The following is a 20,857-nucleotide window of genomic DNA, read 5'->3' on the forward strand; positions in this document are numbered from 1 at the left end:
TTCAATACTATATTATTTGAAAAGGAACAGGTTACTGTAAAAGAAACACTGAGACTGTCCAGTTTTTACAAATCAATTTACACGATATAGAAAGTATTCTCTTTTTTAATATATTTTTCGTTTCAAAATACCAGCAACCAAGTACATAAAAACTGCAGGTGTGAATTGTATTATTAAATGTGGACTCCTTACCCTCGTAGCAGGAAATAATTTTCCTCGAGAACCTTAACGGGACCGAAAATCTCTACATTCCAAAAATAAAAATTGAAACGGGATCATGAACGCCTCCCCCTCTTTTCCAAAGATTTATATATGTCTTTCATTATTTACTACCCCTATTGTTTATGTTAGAATGATTCATCTAAAGCTCTTCTTTAATTGTAAGAATTTTTTCTAATTTATTGTAGGGGAGGTATATTAAATCTAAAGTCACCCGTTCATATAATATGTAAGTGAAAGCGAAGACGAAAGCAGAATACATCTTCCGAACTAAAAAAACAAATACGAAGCGATTTGTAATAAGTATAGTGAATTTTTTAGTGTTTATAAATTATCAGATAGACTTTAATAGTTAAACGCATTTTTTTAACGTTCGATTTCTACTTTGTAAGCACATGTATCGCTTAACCAAATGAGAATCTGATTTATATAATAAAATGTGTAGTGTTTGAAAGTGACAAAAGAAAAATGGCTAGGAATGTGGAAATTTATGAAGAGTGTATTGCATACTTAAATATGACTTTACATTTGTTATAAAATGGAGAGAATTTTTAGTAAAATTTAAACGAGAAAGAGTACGATACAGTACATATTGTTTTTTCATTAAATTAAAAATTAAAATATAATCTCAATTTTACGTTAATAAAATATACATAGTGTCTCTAAATCTCTTCAGACGGCATTATGAAATAAATGAATTAAATTTTAAGAAAGTCGAATTTACAAAATTAATCGGATATATTTGCGATATTAAATCCATTCACAACTGTTTAAATGATATTGATTTTATTCAGATGTTTATTGGTGTTGAAAAGAAGATAAAGTATTATATATCGTCATAGATGTGTCAGGTTAGAAAATGACGGTTTGTGAAAGGTTGTTAATAATCAAATGTGCGATATTATTCAGTCGCTTGGTCGATTGTTATTATAACTATTCAACTATATCTTGTGCATGAGAATCTCCTGATTGCCTATTATAATTAATCACGAGATGCGATGTTCGAATGCAATGCCCGAACATTTTTCATTAAGCCATATTGTACCTACTTAAATCATTTTTACGAGAATTTCTCTGATCATTTTGTGGGTTATCATTTAATATTTGTGCCAAGATTCGTCATCGTCTTCCATACATTTTTCATATTGAAAATGATTGTTTATTTATTAGGCTATTGCAGATAAAATTAAATTCTGACAAAATTTTATAACACGAATTTAATATATAACTGAGAAATATGAATTTAAATTTTCCCGCGTATGCTTACTCGCAAGTGGTAGGGCCAGACTTCTATATATGTAGATGGCCCCTTCCTTACATAGTCTCCCTCCGCGGGAATGCCCACAGGGAAAGAAGGGTAGCAGGGGTAGCGCCAGTTTCCACAATTTTCCTCTTATTATATATTTTTTATCATCTATTATAGATATTAATATAAATTTGTTATATAAAGTTATGTACATTGAATATCACATTATTGAATTAAAACCATGCACAATTTAATTCTATTACTGTTGTACCATCCTTCTAAATGATTTATAAATAAGTGCCAATGTTATACAAAGTTTATGTATGTTTTAGATAAGGAAAACTAATTACTAGTTGAAATTCTAAGTAAATCTGTTTCTCCATACGGTTATATTGATATAATGTATGTTTGCTAAAGTTGAATACTGATTACCATTACGTTCCACAATATGGTTCAGAAAATTCTCAATTTACATTTCAATTAATGCTATAATAATATTAGGTCAGTTCATATGAATTCATGAATTGTATCAAATAATACAAAGCATTTGTATTAAAATTATTATTAGTTTATTTAGACTAAATTAATTTTCTGGTTAAACATATTCAGCTCATAACTAATTTCATAATTAATCATTATTACAATTGAAATTCGCAAGCTTCTAATAATAATTTTCCAATTGTACCAATTGGCTATTAATTTTCAGTTATTTTTTATAAGATGTGAATTAAAAAAAAATTGTTTATTTCAAATGATTATTGTTGAGCTGATTATGTTTGACCACAACAATTAATTGTAATTTTTTCTACATTCTAGCGTAACAGCGTTAAACAAACTATCCAATAAAGTAAATGAAACAAGAGGCAAGTTTCTCGATGAATAGTCACTCAGGAATAAAATTACAACTTAATATGGTTGCGATGTTAAATATTAATTAACATTTAACGAATAATTTTTTGTAAATATGAATATAAATACTTATAGTGATAATAAATAGTATGAGTATGTGTAGAAACTGTACGAGGAGTTGTGCGAAAGGTGCCGAATTTGAAAGGGGTATTATTTCTTAATAACAATAAACAATATAAAATGAGAAAATAGAAAATTCTGCATGCCAATGAATATAATAGAGGATAGAAAGTGCATAAAAATTTATTGTTTTAAGTTTATTTAACACTTTTACTTGTCAAATGAGTTGGTCGCCGTATGCCCGAATGTTTAAACACTATAGAGATTGCACGCGGTACCGCGTGATCGGACATTGACCAGGACTCATGCGATATCGCGTGAATGGCAACGAAGGTGTTTAATTTTTTTTTTTTTCTACTAGCGTTTATTCAATCAAACACCGGAATGATATTATTTTGTACAACTTTGTTGTATGAATGTATCTACGAGAAAAAGAAAAAGGGAGGTAGTGAGTGTGAAAGTTTACTTCCAGTTATAAAGAATTGACCAAAATATTGGCATTAAGATAATAGTGCAACATTGCGAGTGTTAAAAGGGAGCCATCAAACGGGAATCATAAATAAACATAATGTAAGGAGAAAAGTATCACAGCAAAATACGATTGTAATTATCAATTACACCCTTAATGATCGTGCATTTCATAAATCATCGATTATGTACTCGAACATCTGCCTATGAGCGAACACACGTCGTTTTTGTCCATTTCTATCCGAATATACGTTCTCTTCTTAATCATAGAAGTTATTTTGGAATTTTCGAAACTTAGCTGCGCTGCTCCCATATGTAAGTGTAAATGTACGATCCGATATATCAGTAAGAATACAAAAATATAAATAGACGATTGAAATTAGGAGGAAGTTTCTTTTTAAATACCTTGCAACCATGTCTTTATTTGGAATTGATCTTTTTATGTTTTATTGTTGCACGTGTCGTGTGGTTAATATTGTTATTTTATGTTAAATTCTAAATATTTAAATACGATACGTCAATTATGATTTCAAATCTAAATATCATCCCGCGTTTTTATATATCGCTAAACTAAACAATAGAACTTAAAAATTTGATGAGTATCATTTTGAATAATAAATATACAATTTTAGATATTCTTCTTTGTAGGCCATTAAACATTTTACGAATGTAATATATTAACATCCTATGACGTCTTTCTCTTGCGTACCAAGAGAATGATGCATAACGTTTCGTTTGCTATTTTCAATGAATCATTCATTCCTTTGTAAAATATATGATTGTATAACATTAGTGCCACTAATTGTAAGATAGATGCGCTCAAGCGAGCGTGGTTGCATATATTTAGGCAATCTAACTAAGATAATAAATATACATACATGAAATAAAGAAATGATTATTTATTTAATTGTAGAGAACACTTGACTATTCAAAATCATTTCTCCATAGTATAATATATAATATATATAAACACTTTTATATATTACAAGAAAAACATTTAACCGATCGATTTTGCTGGAGATTTGAACCCCAGATCTTCTGGTTCTGGTACCAGCCGACTGTACTAACTATCAACCTATCCAGGCCAACGATGTGTATTTCTTCTCTCACTCTAACAAATGGGTACAACTTGCAATAAATATGCTCTCAATAAATTACTTTTTTGTGTCCCTTTCAATCTATAATTCTCTAATTTCACAATCAGTTAAAAAATAAAGTATTCTAATGCTCAAATACAAATACTGTATGTAGCAATAAAACATGCAGTTGTGTGCAGCCGTTTTGTTATATGATTTAAAAAAGATTATAAAAACGGTAGGGTCGTAATTCGGCCATATTGCTTCGATAAATGCATTCGATTAATCGATATTGTATTGATGAAACTCTAATAAATAATTGACACGGGCAGATAGAAATCAAATTTCTGTTTCAGATTGTCTGCAAATATCTTGAATTTCGATAAATTTGGGGTCATGCCATTGAACCTAATATTACGATCCGAGTGCATCCCCGAACACAACGACCTAACGTTCTCTCGTTTTAATATATCTGTCTTCTTCTGATTTCATGTTCTCCCATACATGCGCGCATCCTAGGACTATCTATACATATGAATCGCGGCACGCCTGGTGTTGCTGCGTAACCGTAATCTCAAAGCCAGCGCTTCCTTCTTTGTAGACCACTTTGAATGGTAAAGTCAATAATTTTCAACGATATTGTTAAAATAATTCGGAAAAATCTACTTCTTCATTTATGAGAATACCAGTGATACGATTGAAATAATATATGATATTGGAGGAAGTGGCTTAATATTTTACAAATGATCAATATACAGGGAGACCTGGGTTCGAGGCTAGGGTCGGAAAGCCGTATGCGCATGTCACTTGATTTGGACGATCTCTTTCTGTCGTGGCATCTGGAGGTGAGTGGTTGTTCGTGATTTTCGCATAGGACTATAATCCGACAATTTTCATACCGGAAAGGTAGCATCGAACGTCAGGTACGGAATAAAACAACGAACGAAATACCAGAGAATTGTGTTGTGACAACAGTTTTGCGGAAAAATTGTTTTTTTCGGTGAAATACAACGTTGGAAAACAGACGCATGGCTTATGGCTATAGTTGCCGGCTGTTCGAACGCGGTCCACATGCTGATCTTCGTAAAACTCATTTGTCATCCCTTTTAACATATTGAATCTTGCAATTAATCGTTGATCGTACAAAAAATCTATGTGATTCAACGAATAATTGACAGAACGTGATTTCCAAATGAATAAAGTTAGAAAAATGCAAATAACCGGATGCAGTATGGCGGTCGATTGCTTGTCAGAGTTAAAGTTTCAGTCACGAGTTCCTGCAATCCTGAGAATATTCGCAATGTAAATTTTCTAACTGTGCCTTTCGTGATACCAAAAATATGTTAATAAAAATAATCGTATTGATATAACGAAAAAAGGGCTGTAATTGGTTGATCTCTTATAATTAAAGCATCAAGATATGCATTAGAAGCCTACTGGAAATCGTGTGCAACAACGACCTTGTGAGACGACTTTTCGCCGACAATGGAGTTTGCTTGCTGATTTCCAGTGTGTCAAATCATTGAATCTATTTTTTTATTATTTGAATATTATCATTGTTTTAAAGGGGTAAGTGGAAATGGTATCGCTTGAAAAAGGAGAAAATCGGCAATCAAGTGGTATTTATGTTAATTTACAAATTTAATGCATTAATTACATAATATAAAGTCTTCGCAGTATTTATTTGTAAATAAATTCTTAATTTATAAATTTCTTTACACATTTTGTGGCAATTTAATGTAATTTTTAATTGGTTGTTTCAAAAATTTTTTTAATATGAAAATTTAAAATACTGAGGTTGCATAGAATTGTTAATTTTTTTTTAAACTTTTTTTAATAAAATGTTTGTAGAAAAAGTAATTACAGCCCTTTTTATCCGAAAATTGTACCAAATGGCATCATGTAATATGAAGCGTCAAGAAAGTCGTGGCAACATTGCAATGTTCTGGCCATCTACAAAATGGCGGTCAGTTCCGTTCTGGAATATTCAGATACCGCCACGTGGACGCTAGAACAAAGACACCTGCTACTCTTTTAAGTAATATCAATAATTGTTAGGTTAAAATATTTTTTATAATAATTAATATCTTCCCACGTGATTCTGTAAATATTAAAATAATTATTGTCGGTTCAAAGTTTCAAGTACATGAAGTATTATTCGCGACATGTAACCTGGATATATAATTGCTTTAAGTAATTTTTCCTTCGCGTTCATTCAGTACTAAATGCAATTAAATATTTCACAATATATTTGAACTTAAAATTATATAATGGTTTTTTTTTTATGTTTTTGTACAGTTAACTAAGAAAGTATAAACAAAGCTTCACCATGGGTAAAGAGAAGATTCATATTAACATTGTCGTCATTGGACACGTCGACTCTGGTAAATCTACCACTACTGGTCATTTAATTTACAAATGTGGTGGTATCGACAAACGTACCATTGAGAAATTCGAGAAGGAAGCCCAGGAGGTAATTAAAACAATTGAAATTATTTTTTAAAAATTAACAATTTCACTGTTAGTTTAGTTTCACTTGGTACAGTGAGGATTACTTGCAATTACATTTACAATTGCAATATTTAATAACCATTTGAATAATAAATATGATTTCATTTTTAGATGGGTAAAGGTTCCTTCAAATATGCCTGGGTATTGGACAAACTGAAGGCAGAACGTGAACGTGGTATCACTATTGATATTGCTCTGTGGAAATTCGAAACCTCCAAGTACTATGTTACTATTATTGACGCTCCCGGACATAGAGATTTCATCAAGAACATGATTACTGGTACATCACAGGCTGACTGTGCTGTATTAATTGTTGCCGCTGGTACAGGTGAATTCGAAGCCGGTATTTCAAAGAACGGACAAACTCGTGAGCATGCTCTGCTCGCTTTCACACTCGGTGTAAAGCAGCTGATCGTTGGTGTTAACAAAATGGACTCTACTGAGCCACCCTACTCTGAAACACGATTCGAAGAAATTAAGAAGGAAGTGTCGTCCTACATCAAGAAGATTGGTTACAATCCCGCCGCTGTTGCATTCGTGCCGATCTCTGGTTGGCATGGGGACAACATGTTGGAAGTATCCTCCAAAATGCCCTGGTTCAAGGGATGGACCGTTGAGCGCAAGGAAGGCAAAGTAGAAGGAAAATGCCTTATCGAGGCCCTCGATGCTATTCTTCCACCGACTAGACCCACAGACAAAGCTCTCCGTCTTCCCCTGCAAGTGAGTTTCGAATTAAATAAAATAAACTTAACATTTCTATCTCGTGATGATAATACTATTAACTCATTCGCGGTTTCCACCGGAGGATTTTTTTATCCGTTGATGGCTAGAGATGTCTGATTAAAATTAATTTTTAAAAAAATCATCAGTTTATAAGAATATGTATCTTCTAATATTAAATACAATTACAGGATGTCTACAAAATTGGTGGTATTGGAACGGTACCAGTTGGTCGTGTAGAAACTGGTGTGCTGAAACCCGGTATGGTTGTCACATTCGCCCCCGCTGGTCTGACCACTGAAGTAAAATCTGTCGAAATGCACCACGAAGCTCTGCAAGAGGCTGTCCCCGGTGACAACGTTGGTTTCAACGTCAAAAGCGTGTCCGTTAAGGAATTGCGTCGTGGTTACGTTGCTGGAGACTCAAAGAACAACCCACCCAAGGGTGCTGCTGATTTCACCGCACAGGTCTGTATTTAAAATCAATGTACATTAATTGTAACCATTAGCACAATGATAGAAACTATGTAAACTTCATTCGCGGTTTCCACCGGAGGGTCGTAAGGTCTGGTGATGGTCGAAGACGACTGAGTGCTTAAGAAATTTAATAATTATGTCATGGGATTTGTTCGCTAAATGGTTAAAATAAAATTGATTTCTTTTTCTGTAATAGGTCATCGTGTTGAACCATCCGGGTCAAATTAGCAACGGATACACGCCAGTGTTGGATTGCCACACTGCTCACATCGCGTGTAAATTCGCTGAGATCAAGGAGAAGTGCGATCGCCGTACTGGCAAGACCACCGAACAGAATCCAAAGGCTATCAAATCCGGAGACGCTGCCATTGTCACGCTGGTACCAAGCAAGCCCATGTGCGTCGAGGCTTTCCAAGAATTCCCTCCTCTGGGACGTTTCGCTGTTCGTGACATGCGTCAAACGGTAGCCGTTGGTGTTATCAAGGCCGTTACTTTCAAGGACAACGTTGGCAAGACAACCAAGGCTGCCGAAAAAGCCCAGAAAAAGAAATAACTAGTTTCCGTACATGTGTATCGCCAGATGGGCTTCGGCGTATAATAGCTGAAGTAGTTTACCTCCTTTCTTCACGTTCCTCGCGCGAAAACAGCGACACGTTATTCCCATCGCGGACCACGATGTTTTCTACGAAATCGCGACCAATGGTTAAGAGTAATAGAAACGATAAAGAATCGCGACGACTGGCATTTTATGTGCACGAAGTAGCACGATCGCCATATTTTTTTGATATTCGTATATTCCATTTGTCCAAATGGTTGCTCCGTCACTTTTCTCATCGCAAGGAATTTCGTAGGAAAGGTAAAGGGCCAACGATGGCGAATATGCATACATCCTGCTCCTCGCTTGCTAGAGTTCCGTGAAAAAAGAATGTAAACTACGTAAGCTACTTATAAACATCTGATTTCACAAGAACATCAACAAAAAAAAAACATCATAATTTAGCTCGGCTTAATTATATTTTCTAATTATTATACGGAAATAAATCCTATATCTGCGATATTCGAAAAAACATTCATTATTATTTTTTGCCGTCATTTTATAACTAATTATCGATTAATCATCGCCATCCTCTTATCGTATAAAGTGCTTTATACTTCTGACATCATTTTCTAGAAAGCTGCTTTCTATTATTCAAGGAAACGTTATTTTTATCGTTTATCATGAATGGGATATATATATAAATATATATATAACAGTTTAAATAATATCTATTAAGGAAAAAGAATAAGTACTAGTTTCAGTACAAATTTAGTTGAGAAGGTGGGACCTGTTTTTTATTATTACTTTCCAATTACCTGAATGGGTAAGGAATTGAACTGCTGAAAATATATACACACAATACATTTTTCTAGGATATATTTCTTTACAAAGATTTACCTTGCATTTTTACATGTTCTACATTGGATGAAAAACACGTGCTGAATACGATTGCTTTCTGCAACGGGTTCAGCACTTTTAGCCCGCAATTTTTCTATAGTTGAGATCGGTTAACAACGGTATTCTGTACATACATATAAATAACAGTATCAAATAAAAGTGAATAAAGGAATACGGAACAACAATTTGGTTGTGTTCTTCATTACTCCCTTCTTATATTGTAAAAATGTATCATCAGTAATTTTATAAAAACTTAGTTACTCCTTTGACATTCTATTAATTTTTGTAATTTTTTACGTCCTACAGTTTTATGCCCGCCCTATTAATTAAATAGTGAATGAAAGCTTAAATAATGTTTATTAAATTTAATTTCCAGCAAAATATGTCGTTTCAAATTTACCGCGTGTTACATGCATTACATAGTGGATGTCATGTTAACCGTACGCGAATAAAAATCAGCTGTTGAATCAAATATGGCTGCTACTGTAAGAAACGGTTTGTCGGCATTCTCCAATTTCCTTTCAAAAAACACTTTAACAACATGTAATGTAGGTATAAATGTATTTATTAATGATCTAAATATGAAGTTTGTTTATATATCAAGTAATATCAAAGTATAGTTTTTGAGGTTATAACGTTACTTCGTTTAGTTTCAGCAAGTACGTGATCTTTGGATTGGTCGGTGGATGACCCGTGATGTTAAACGTAGAAGATTAGCGAGAGATTATGCACCTGAAAGATTGCGATTGGTGGCAATGAAAAGAAATAATATCTTACCACCTGAAATAAAGGTATTTTCTTTGTCTTTAATACATGAATGTATGAAGAGGTTAATTAGTTGATAATGACAGTAATTCTTTGTTACAGGAACTTGTTAACAAACAAATAGATGAGACAATTCCCCGCCAAACTGCATTAAGACAATTAACACCACGTTGTGCAGTAACTTCACGTCCACGTGGTGTTGTTAAGAATTGGAGATTGTCAAGAATTGTGTTCCGTCATTTAGCTGATTATAATAAGTTGGCTGGTGTACAGCGCGCAATGTGGTAAAATGTTTGATAACTTTTCAAAACAACTGGACATTGTGCATGTAATAAACCAAAATTTAAAATAAATAGTCAAGATATTTTACTTATATATATATATAATTTTCTTGACATTATCCTAAGCCTATTATCCCTTACTGTTTTTCATCAACTTTCAAATGAAGTTGGAAATAACATTGCATTTACATTCAAAATCAATATCAACTATTTATGTACAATTATAGCTTTATTGCTTTGATTACTCTGAAATTGTACATACACCTATATTTATACTTGCCGTCAGTTTATGTAGTAGTACGACAGGCGTACATGGCGCAAGTCCGAATAAACACTTCAGCTCTACTGGATCAAGAAACTTTTTACGAGTTAGTAGACATTCGTATACTCACGTAGTGAATACTTCTTTATTGTTGTTTCAATTTGAACCTGTTGCATTAGTTATTTTAATTTGCAGGGGGAAATATCCAAGGTATGAAAATTATGATTGCTTAATTTTATATGTACCCCTGTTTCGAATTACAATAAGAATTTGTTTTTTAAAACGATATTTTATACTGTTTAGAAAGAATGATAAGAATTATTATTTGATATTTAATTTTCGTGTTAAATTTTATTTAATTATCCTGCTATTTTTTTCAATATTATGAAAGGGTATTATTTATTATTTTTAAATAACGCCGATTGCTTTTACACAATTTGCAATTCTTTTTATTTATTTAATAACAACAAACGTTGTACTAAATTATATACATTATAGACGTCGCAAATTAATAAGACTTTTTAATGGAAGCAGATTGATTCATGTTCTGGATAAACAAACGCCACCCCTTTTTCCTGAGAACATAATACACTATTAATATCGGTTGTCTTAAACGCGCGTCACCTATAATGCTTCATAAGTAATTGCTCAATATAAGCTGGATAAACGGTGTGACTTTTATATAGTCAAAATTCATTTGTTGCGTGTTCAGGTGACATTACTGTAACACAACGAAAGCCCTGTGATTTCGAATGCGAGATGGTAAATGACTTTTAGCACGGAAAATCTGTCTCCTTCGCGTGGCAATGAAATATGAAGTGTTAGATTAAATAAATTTGAATCAATTTTAAATAAGATAACTGACCCAGTTACTAGATACTTTTCTTGCCCTTGATTGGTCAGGAGCGCCTAATTACTAGAACCCGTCAAACACGTATGCACATGTCCAACGATGGGCCCCTTAAATTAAGAAAAATTAATACAGAAAAATTGCTCTTACAGATGTACAACATGTATCAGTATTAGTCAGAATTGAAAAGACCAATTCATAATGTTAAAATCGAAAAGTGTCTCGAACGAAGCTATTAATAGGATTCTAAGTAAAAGAATTTGGCCTACTTTTATTTATGAAAATAATGATTACCGCCCTGAAGAATTACGACCGAAAATTATGATCAACTTATCTTCTGGAAGACTTCGACGTGAACGAAATTATTCTAAAAATATTAACGTAAGAATTATATATTTTTGTAAAAAAAATAAATATATTTTTTTTAGTAATCATTCAATCATATTAACGTTCTTAACTTTTCTTTCAGATCACAGAAAGTTTCCACTGTGCAATTGGACCTGTTTTACGTATCGCTCAAATATTCGGTGTATTTCCGGTATCCGGAATTCGATCGTCATCACCTTCGAAACTGAAATTTAAGCCATTTTCGTTTTTAGTCATCTATGCAACTTTCGTCGGTATAATGATATTTTTCGCAGTGATCATATCGGTGATCCATATGATTAAAATGATAAATTCTGAATCGTTTCAGAGAGACGGTAAGAAATTACATTATGAACAATTTTTATTGATGTAAATATATATCTAATTTTAAAGTTATAACTTGACCCGCTTGCATAAGATGCCCTATATAGAGAGAAAGTGATGATATCCTGGCCCCCTCATAGTTAACATATTTTATTTGCTCGTGTAGCCTACGATAAAGAATGACAAGATAAAGCGAATGACAAGATTATGTTTCAGGTGGGATAGCAGCAGCAACAATTGGTGCAGTATTCTATGGGAACAGTCTGCTGGGCACGATTTTATTTTTCTGGCTCTCATTCCATTGGAGATCTCTCCAATGCGAATGGAGGGCTATGGAAAAATATATAGACAGGTCGATATCACAATTGTTCCTAGATTCATGCCTTGCTAATTGCGCTATTTGCGCTTCATCAGTATGCACGCAAACTTAAATACTTACTAATCGTCGTTGCACTCAAATGTCAGAATAATTACAATAATTTATTTTGATGTGTAAACGCCACAGATTACGATCATCTTCGATGAAATAATTGTACAACATCGAGCACGGTAGAATTCCCTAGGGGAAATACGGATGCCCTCCCTTTTTCCTGTGGGTTTTCACGGATTCCGGGGTTCAGAGTTACTGGCTTTCGCCGTAGGCCTCCCCTTCGCCGGTACCCGGCTACCCGAGTCCCCAGTCCTCTTCCGAGGATTTCCCTTTCCAGGATTCCTGTTCATCCCCGGCCGCGGTCCCGAGAAAAGTGACAATGCGGGAGAGGTGGTCCCATATACAATAAAAGCTGGATAAGTGCAAGAAAAGATTGGTTGGATAAATGCAAGGTGACTATTCTTTCCACGTCCGGGGATCCCTCTTGGTGATCCGAGACGCTCAACGAGGAAGCCGTGTAATATAATCCGAACTGCAATATCGGTGTGACTAATAATCAATTCAATGATGAAACTTTTTTATTTTTGACTTTTTCTTAATGAAACTTTTACTAACGCATTTGTGAGATTATTTCTGATTAAAATGAGACCAAACGCGACATAGTTTGAATTATATTTACACAAAGTACAAAAACACTTTTGCTCTTATTAAAATAATAATAAAAGGATAATGAAAAAGATCAATTAAGGTTGCAACACATAGAATCGAAACCTCGCCTCGGCTGGATACATGGAATGTTGGGTCCCAATCTCTCTTGCACCTATCCAGCGCACATATACTGTATACAGGGGGTTGTTCGACAACAGGTGGGCAATATTTTAAGGGGTGATTCTAGGGATCAAAATAAGACGAAAATCAAGAATAACGAAATAGCGTTTATGGCTTTGTTTTCCAGTTATTAACGTTTAAAAATTCGAGTAAAAAGCGCCAGAAACCTGCAATCCGCTCAGCACCGACTACCGAACGTCACGTCAGCAGGGGTCGGTACAGTCATAACCAAGAATCGTTGAATAGTAGATACTTACCTCGTGCTATTCTGTTTCTCGGTACTGCAGTATTCGGTTTCGATTCTTGGTTCTGACTGTACCGACCCCTGTCGACGTGACGTTCGGTCGTCGGTGCTGAGCGGATTGCAGGTTTCTGGCGCTTTTTACTCGAATATTTAATTTATTTCCAGTTAATAACTGGAAAACAAAGCCGTAAACGCTATTTCGTTATTCTTGATTTTCGTCATATTTTGATCCCTAAAATCACCCTTTAAAATATTGTCCACCTGTTGTCGAACACCCTGTATATGTATATGTCTGAGGCTTCCCTCCGCCGCCCACTTACGGCGGAAAGTTTGAATTTGATATTTACTTAGTCATTCATGCTTTCCAATTACATACTAAATATTATAATATTAATTCCATTAAATTCAACTAGATATAATTTTGATTTGCTTTTTATTCACAGTAATTCGACGGAAATCCCACATCTTCGATGGAAATTCGTCTTGATAAGTTCCGCGATTATACTGTTAGCTCTCATCGAACATGTTCTAAGTGTTGTGAACAATGTCGCAGAGTACGAATGGGGCAGTTCGAATTCGACATTTCGTAACTTCTTGGAACTGTACAGCTTACGATCGCATTCGTTTATTTTTGACACACGTAATATTGATTAGTTATTAATTTTTGTACTGTATTCACATTTTGTGACATCATTTTTCTGTTTTCAGTGGAGTACAATTTTACCCTTGGCTTATTTATCTTCGTTGTCAGCAAGACAGCAACTTTTGTATGGAATTTTACAGATCTCTTTATTATACTGGTAATAAAATAATGGTATAAGGAGCAGAGGAAAATATTACTGATACTGCATAATTTTATTTTAGGTTGCCACTGGTTTAGCCGAAAGATACAAATCATTGAATAAAAGACTGGCAATTACAGTGACGAAATGTCGAACTAGATTCGACTGGCATGAACTTCGCGAAGATTATGCAGCATTGAGTTCTGTTGTAAAGAAAGTGGATCAACATGTTTCACCTATTATTCTTTTATCTTTTGCGAATAATCTTTATTTTATTTGTCTGCAACTACTGTACGGTATATCGTATGTATTATTTACTTTTTTTTTTTACATAATATTACTTATTAATGTAAGAATCACGATCAATCTTGTGTTTTTAATACCAGAGCAAACGATGACAACATTCTCGGTACAATTTACTTTTTTGGTTCCTTTGCATTTCTTATTGGTCGTGCATGTGCTGTTACTTTACTTACTGCTAGAATACACGACCAAAGCAGGAAGGCATTACCTTTCTTGTATAGTTGTTCAGCGTCAACTTACAACATCGAGGTGATTTTAAATATTTACATAATTATTGAATTGTTGATGGAATGAGGTTTCTTTTTTTATTTTCGAATAATGTGAAAAATATTTTTACAGACTCAGAGACTGCAATATCAACTCGCCACAGACGATGTAACTCTGACAGGATTACGTTTCTTCTCAATTACAAGGAACTTCATGCTTGCAGTAAATTCATATCCATATCATATTGATTACATGAAACATATGTTTCATATGATTTGCTTAACAAAAAACATGTATTTGTAGATAGTTGGTGCAATTACCACTTACGAAGTTGTACTTCTCCAGTTTATGGGCAAAGTTAAATAGGTAATTTTAATATGTTTTTAACTACGTATTTAATAGTTGTTATAATATAACTGATGACCTCTTTGACAAAATGCTTTGTACATTTGTTCTATTTATAATTATAATATGAAATGTTTTACTAATTGTCATTTTTTATTTTCACTACAAATGACAATGTTTCTGTCACAATTTCACATATTTCAGAACACCAATTTTAATAAGCATCAAACGGTTACATGTATTTGATTTACTAAACAAAGTCTACTCTTTATATTTGATAAAAAAATACAAAGCTAACAAAGTATGCAACTATTTTAGTTATCCTTTTATTTTATTTTGTAACTAAATTTCCATGTCTGGAATTTACACTTGACATTGGTAGAAAGAGAAGAAGAGTAGTTATAAGTGCTTCTTCGTGAAGGAGTTAATTAATGGCCAAAATTATCGTAAAGTATCCAGCGAGTAGGACTATAACAAAAAGACAGATTGATAAGTGAAATAACAACGCTTACATTTCTTATCAATAAATATATGTAACGATTACATAAAGAGGTCTTATTAACAACGAAAGATTGTATTATTGTATATAATCAACAACAAGTTTTACAAACAATCATTTTTGTAAACTGGTTTAACATTCTCTCTAAGCTGTGCGCACGCGCGAACATGTAGATGCGCATGCGTGTGAGTATTCCCGCCCATATAGAATTTTATTGAGTATTATTTATAATTCTGTGCTTGGAAGAATAATACGTGGAAAAAAGTAAAGAAAACGTTGTACCGACCCCATTTATACGAAGTGTCGGTTTTATATGGTTTCTTTTTGTGTAAAAAATTGATAATCGCCGAAATGAAATTTCCTTACCCCTGTCAGTATGGTAACCCGCCTTACACCTTTGCAAAGAGTGGTACAGGTAGTATTCAGGGGTTTTATATAGAGTATCACGTGATTACAGGCGATACATTAAAAAGATTACTATTTATACAAAAAACAAACATGCAGTAAGACTTAATTACAGGTATGTACAATGCTTACTATCTCCCTCTCTTCTTCTACTTACGGAGCCCTTTGCAACTTCTTCCTCTTTCAACTAGAGAAATTTGCAGAATTCTTGATACACAATAAATGATGTATTATAAAATGTACATATTGTTACAAGTATCACTGTAATTTATTTTCAAACGAAACTTACATTTCACATTAATGTACAGCGAGCTATACTAGAGGCAATGGAATGAATCAGATAGCACTTTATGTACAGCAGCTTAGACAGAAAGCACTAATAATTTGTTGTTGTTATGTACAATAAGTACATTATGTACGATATAGAAGCAGATGAAAAATTTCTACAAAATTAATAAACTGGAGGAGAAATTCTTACAAGCTTTTCGAGAAATGTTAGAACAAGCGACTACTTCACCTCACACACTTTCGTGCTGTTCATTGTGTCATTTTGCTGGACGGAATTGAACTGGACAAGAACTAATTCGTAGGTAACTATAGTTCCTGCGACCTGGAACACAATTAAGTGCAAAGTCTATAATATATTTTATACTTAATATTTTATACGTACAGTTAACACTAGACTTCTGGTCACTGAGAAGAACTTCATCCCAGTCAAACAAATGCTGTCTGTTGTCACTTGGGAAAGGAATCTCATCACCTACGGAAATTATTTACATTATTTTTATTGTTAATAATCTCAATTTTAATGCATAGCCTGGCAGAAGAGTAGTCAAGTATGTAGAATAATAGACCGGTTCCCGCCTATTTTTCGAGAGTCCACGAAGTTTCACGAAGTTTCACGAAGTTCCCCGAAGAGAACCCCGAAGAAAGGCAACCAGACGAACACATGTGTATTGCAGCAGTATGAATAACGATGTCGACGTGTATGTATGTACATACATACAGATGCATTCTTTTTCTTTTGTTTTTCGTCAGTTATGAATCACAAAATGCATAGATATATCAGTTATAATTAACAATGATAAAAATTGGAATATTTTTTACCAGGAGGTCTAAAATTGAATGAAACTGAGGAAAATTACTTCTGTCGAGAAGCTGCTACCGGAAACGCTGTATAAAATTGGAGCCGGAAGCAAGGATTCGTCGTGAATTGACGCGGCACACAATGAAACCACCATCGTCCTCGCCAATAGGAATCCAAAAGAGAAGCCAAAGTAAATTTTCTCAATGATACCTCGCATAGGACTGTGTGAACATTAAATATTTATTTAAAAGGTATGATATATAAATTTATAAAATAATTGTACATACTTGAAAGAGAAAAGCAGCTGTATACAAATGAAATAAAGATCGGTGGCGAAAGATAAAAGAACCATCATCGAGATATGGGAATCCAATTGTCTCGTCAAGTTTGCCAAGCGGTTATAATCACTTCTTGCTTCAGCCCACCACCATTCCGGCATCGCCTTAACAATGAAATGACACTAACGACCAATATTTTCAATTAAAATTAGCGATAACAAGTTAATACATTGTCATCAAAAAATATCCTTACCTTTCCTCTTATGGAATATAACCGACTATTTAATTGACGAAATTGATCTGCTAAAGCTATACTGATGAGAATTAGAAACAAATCGACGAAGTTCCATGAGAATGTACTCAAAATGTTAATTATATCAATCAGTATACCTTTCCATAAGCTATATGAAATTCGTGAAAATATCTGTGCAAAAATAAAAATGTTCTTTAGTTAGAGACTAATTAAAAGTGGAGGCATCAAGCTCACTTGAGGGAATTGAGACTGGAAATAAACGCCAATAATATCTGGATCTCCACGAAATTGAGCGCATTCTTTGGCCCTTATGTAACCATGCAGGATTGAGAAACTATGCTCCACTGCAACAGAGTAATTTGTTAATTATTATCGATACAATATTAATTGTGGATGATACTCACCTAAGGCAACTATCATCACGACTATAGTTATGATTTTGAATTTCGCGGACAAAGTTGTATTGGAAAGTTTCCTATGTCTTGTTGACAGTTCCTTTTCAAGTTTATCCCAAGTTATCATTAAAGAAGGCCATTGCATGGCAAGTTTTAAAAAAAGAAAGGTCGCAATCAAGTTGGTTCCATTGAAAACTAAGTTAGCTTGCGAACAAAAAATAATATCATATTATTATTTGTATGAAATAGTATTAAGAAAGGCAACTCTTGAACAATTTTAAAGTGATTTTTACAAATCAATTGTTAAAGTGTGACATTTTTTTTTGTATGTATCTTACTCATTTTTGTTGAAAGTATTCCTGTTGAACTTATTCCTGTTATCCTCAGAACATTGAAAATTGTCATCATCGACGAACCAAGAAATGAAATTGCACAGTATATGAATTTCGGACTACGCCAAGTGAACCTAATTAAACAAAAATTAATTGTTTTTTAAATTTTTAAAATCTGGAATTTTAGAATTCAAAAATTCCAGAATTTTTGAATCTTGGAATATTAGAATGATGTGGGAGTAGGGCCGATCCCATTTTAGGGGGGTGTCGGGTTCTCTTAACCCCTTCATAGTTGATCATTGCCTGCGTTTCTACCAAAGTGCCTAAGTTTCCGTTACGCTATATCATTATTTTATTAAATTTACCTGAGATGTGATGCATTAGGAGAATTAACGCCAGTCACCGGAAACAAGGAAAAGCACTGGGCCAACATAATTATAGGCCTCATGGATGCATGCAAACTGTCAGTTTCTGGATTGAAAGTACTGGTAGGAGGTACTGCTGGTCCGGACACTAAAATTTTATAATATACACTCTAAAATAATTGACACTTTACATCACCCCTAACAACTTACTTTTGGCAATTTTCGGTTTCAAACTGTCCAATGTACTAAACTCCAAGTTACTTCCGGACGATCTGAAAATTATATTATTAATCAAAACCACCATAATTAACACTCATCACTATAATGGCCGCTTTCATGTATTCGCGATTCGTTCATTTTTATTAAGAAACGAACGCGTAAACTGTGAAATGAATTTTAATGATTCTATGGTGAATATAAATGATAAATTTTACCCGTGGAGTGTCGTGATCAACAGTGTGCACGGCACAAGACCGCATGGCGAACGGAAGATAAACTCATTACGTCAGAGTTTTATTCTGCGTCGAGGAAAAAGGGTGGAGGATACTTTATAGACAGCGGAAACTCAATAAATGTTCACTTGAACTACCACTGGAGGACTACTCGTCCTGTTAGATATATTACTATTTAACAGGTGTAAAAATTCATAGTGGAAGATCATTTTTTATTGCTTTTTAATAGTAGGAAAATCGATTAGTTAATAATAGTATATGTTTGAGATTTTTAGTTGTAGATTTAATTTCTTTCAAAAAATTACCATTATAAAATTATCCAAATCTTCAATTAAATCTTAAATTAGTATATATTCTACTAATTCCACTGGGCCTGCTACCTTATGTATATTTTATTAATTAATAGATTACAGGCACAAAAACAAGTGTATACAAAATTGGTTTTGTTCAAAATGAAATTTTGTTGAGTACATACCCGACATTGATTGATAATATCTTCGGACTTTTCACCTCCGACAAATTTAAAGGCCGCATTCTGGTTAATGCTTCTGCTATACTATCGTAATCCGACATTTTATTCCCACCATTCTAATTCCTCTCTTAATATGTATTAACACGCTCGCTGCCAAGCCCAAGAAGTCAGTCGCTGCGTGCCGCAATGTACAAATTTCATTGATCCAACCCGCGATATCGCGTGATCGAAGTTTTATCATCGACCCTCAAGCACGCGATACCGCGTGATCAGACTTCAAACAACTGACCATATTGAATCTTGCGGCAGCGAAAGTGTTAATTTCATATTAATTGAATTTCAATTTTTAAAAAAATTATTGCGATAATATGGGGCGAAAAATTACGCGGGAAGTACAGTTTTCTCCGTTGGAAAACGCGTCAGGAAACGAACTGAAAGATATACGACGTGCCTGCACAAGATATATATTCTATTGTTTATATAGCGCGTATATAAACTAATGACGGCGAAATAACAGATATGCACTACTGTGTATAGATTTACACACGAGCGAACATTTGACATACTTGACGCAAATGGTGCTCAATGAACGAAGGTACTCAACTGTAGGATTTTTTTTATTCAATGTCTCAAGTATATTGTTTAGCGTTTCTTCTGTTCATTTCTAATGGAGATAATATCTATTTTAACGTTTTTCATGAAAAAAGGATTAGAAGTTAAATGGAGGGTGATGTGATTGATGTACAAATAAGAGAATGTCGATCAATTCTCATGGAACAAGGAAACCCTTTTTATTGGAAGATAATTTAGTTCTAGTTAGATATTCAAGAAATTGCTATTGGATTTATTATTTTACAAACTCTGTAACAATTAATATAACAATTATAGTCGTTAATTTGTTATAAGCTTGATGTGGAAAATCAATGCTACGAAGCTTCAACTTTCTTGGATTTCCATATTTCATGCGTAATATAATAGCGTGTATATGTGCTATCGTACTATCTAACAGTTCTGACACTTGCTATATTTCACACTGTCACTTGATTTATAAGGGTTTGTAAAAATAGTGTTTATCGCATATTACAGGCTACTTCAGAGAAACGATAAACACCGCATCCCATGAATTTTCTAAGAAATTATTAAAATAATTATTGCAATATTTGAGATAATATTTAGAAATAGCAGCAAGTAATAAATATCAGATATTGGAATTCATTTCTTCAAAAACTAAAAAAAAATGCAGATTATATAAAAATAATAAGAATCAGAGTC

At 33.5% G+C, this 20,857-nt stretch overlaps 4 protein-coding genes across 6 annotated transcripts; 3 read left to right on the forward strand and 1 right to left on the reverse strand.

Moving 5' to 3' along the window:
- The first annotated feature begins 4,703 nt into the window (after window positions 1-4,703).
- On the forward strand, window positions 4,704-9,305 carry EF1a-F2 (elongation factor 1-alpha F2). 3 transcript variants are annotated; one of them, XM_076691107.1, is made up of 5 exons: window positions 4,704-4,823; window positions 6,277-6,451; window positions 6,601-7,209; window positions 7,401-7,676; window positions 7,882-9,305. In XM_076691107.1, the coding sequence occupies exons 2-5, from the start codon at window positions 6,308-6,310 to the stop codon at window positions 8,236-8,238; spliced, it is 1,386 nt and encodes a 461-aa protein (XP_076547222.1). In that variant the 5' UTR covers window positions 4,704-4,823; window positions 6,277-6,307; the 3' UTR covers window positions 8,239-9,305. The 3 variants fall into 3 exon arrangements, with proteins under 3 accessions (XP_076547222.1, XP_034176738.1, XP_034176739.1); XM_034320847.2 differs by having other exon boundaries at window positions 4,779-4,901; XM_034320848.2 differs by lacking the exon at window positions 4,704-4,823 and adding an exon at window positions 5,878-6,016.
- A 204-nt stretch (window positions 9,306-9,509) lies between these two features.
- Window positions 9,510-10,258, forward strand: mRpS14 (mitochondrial ribosomal protein S14). The gene is made up of 3 exons (XM_034320850.2): window positions 9,510-9,668; window positions 9,771-9,911; window positions 9,988-10,258. Exons 1-3 carry the CDS (start codon window positions 9,594-9,596, stop codon window positions 10,171-10,173), a joined length of 402 nt encoding a protein of 133 aa, XP_034176741.1. The 5' UTR covers window positions 9,510-9,593; the 3' UTR covers window positions 10,174-10,258.
- Window positions 10,259-11,438: 1,180 nt separating this feature from the next.
- On the forward strand, window positions 11,439-15,126 carry LOC117602628 (gustatory receptor for sugar taste 64f). Its single transcript, XM_034320849.1, has 9 exons — window positions 11,439-11,659; window positions 11,748-11,979; window positions 12,185-12,320; window positions 13,854-14,050; window positions 14,119-14,210; window positions 14,275-14,495; window positions 14,579-14,744; window positions 14,835-14,924; window positions 15,006-15,126. Exons 1-9 carry the CDS (start codon window positions 11,480-11,482, stop codon window positions 15,066-15,068), a joined length of 1,377 nt encoding a protein of 458 aa, XP_034176740.1. The 5' UTR covers window positions 11,439-11,479; the 3' UTR covers window positions 15,069-15,126.
- A 1,059-nt stretch (window positions 15,127-16,185) lies between these two features.
- LOC117602625 (gustatory receptor for sugar taste 64f) lies at window positions 16,186-19,998 on the reverse strand. Its single transcript, XM_034320844.2, has 11 exons — window positions 19,589-19,998; window positions 18,872-18,933; window positions 18,662-18,809; window positions 18,303-18,430; window positions 17,974-18,168; window positions 17,804-17,913; window positions 17,570-17,740; window positions 17,326-17,498; window positions 17,097-17,259; window positions 16,622-16,711; window positions 16,186-16,561 (listed from the first exon to the last, which is right to left on the reverse strand). Exons 1-11 carry the CDS (start codon window positions 19,684-19,686, stop codon window positions 16,460-16,462), a joined length of 1,440 nt encoding a protein of 479 aa, XP_034176735.1. The 5' UTR covers window positions 19,687-19,998; the 3' UTR covers window positions 16,186-16,459.
- Between the last annotated feature and the right edge of the window lie 859 nt (window positions 19,999-20,857).

Source organism: Osmia lignaria, chromosome 12 (genome assembly GCF_051020975.1).
Source record: "Osmia lignaria lignaria isolate PbOS001 chromosome 12, iyOsmLign1, whole genome shotgun sequence".
Classification (NCBI taxonomy): Eukaryota; Metazoa; Arthropoda; class Insecta; order Hymenoptera; family Megachilidae; genus Osmia; species Osmia lignaria.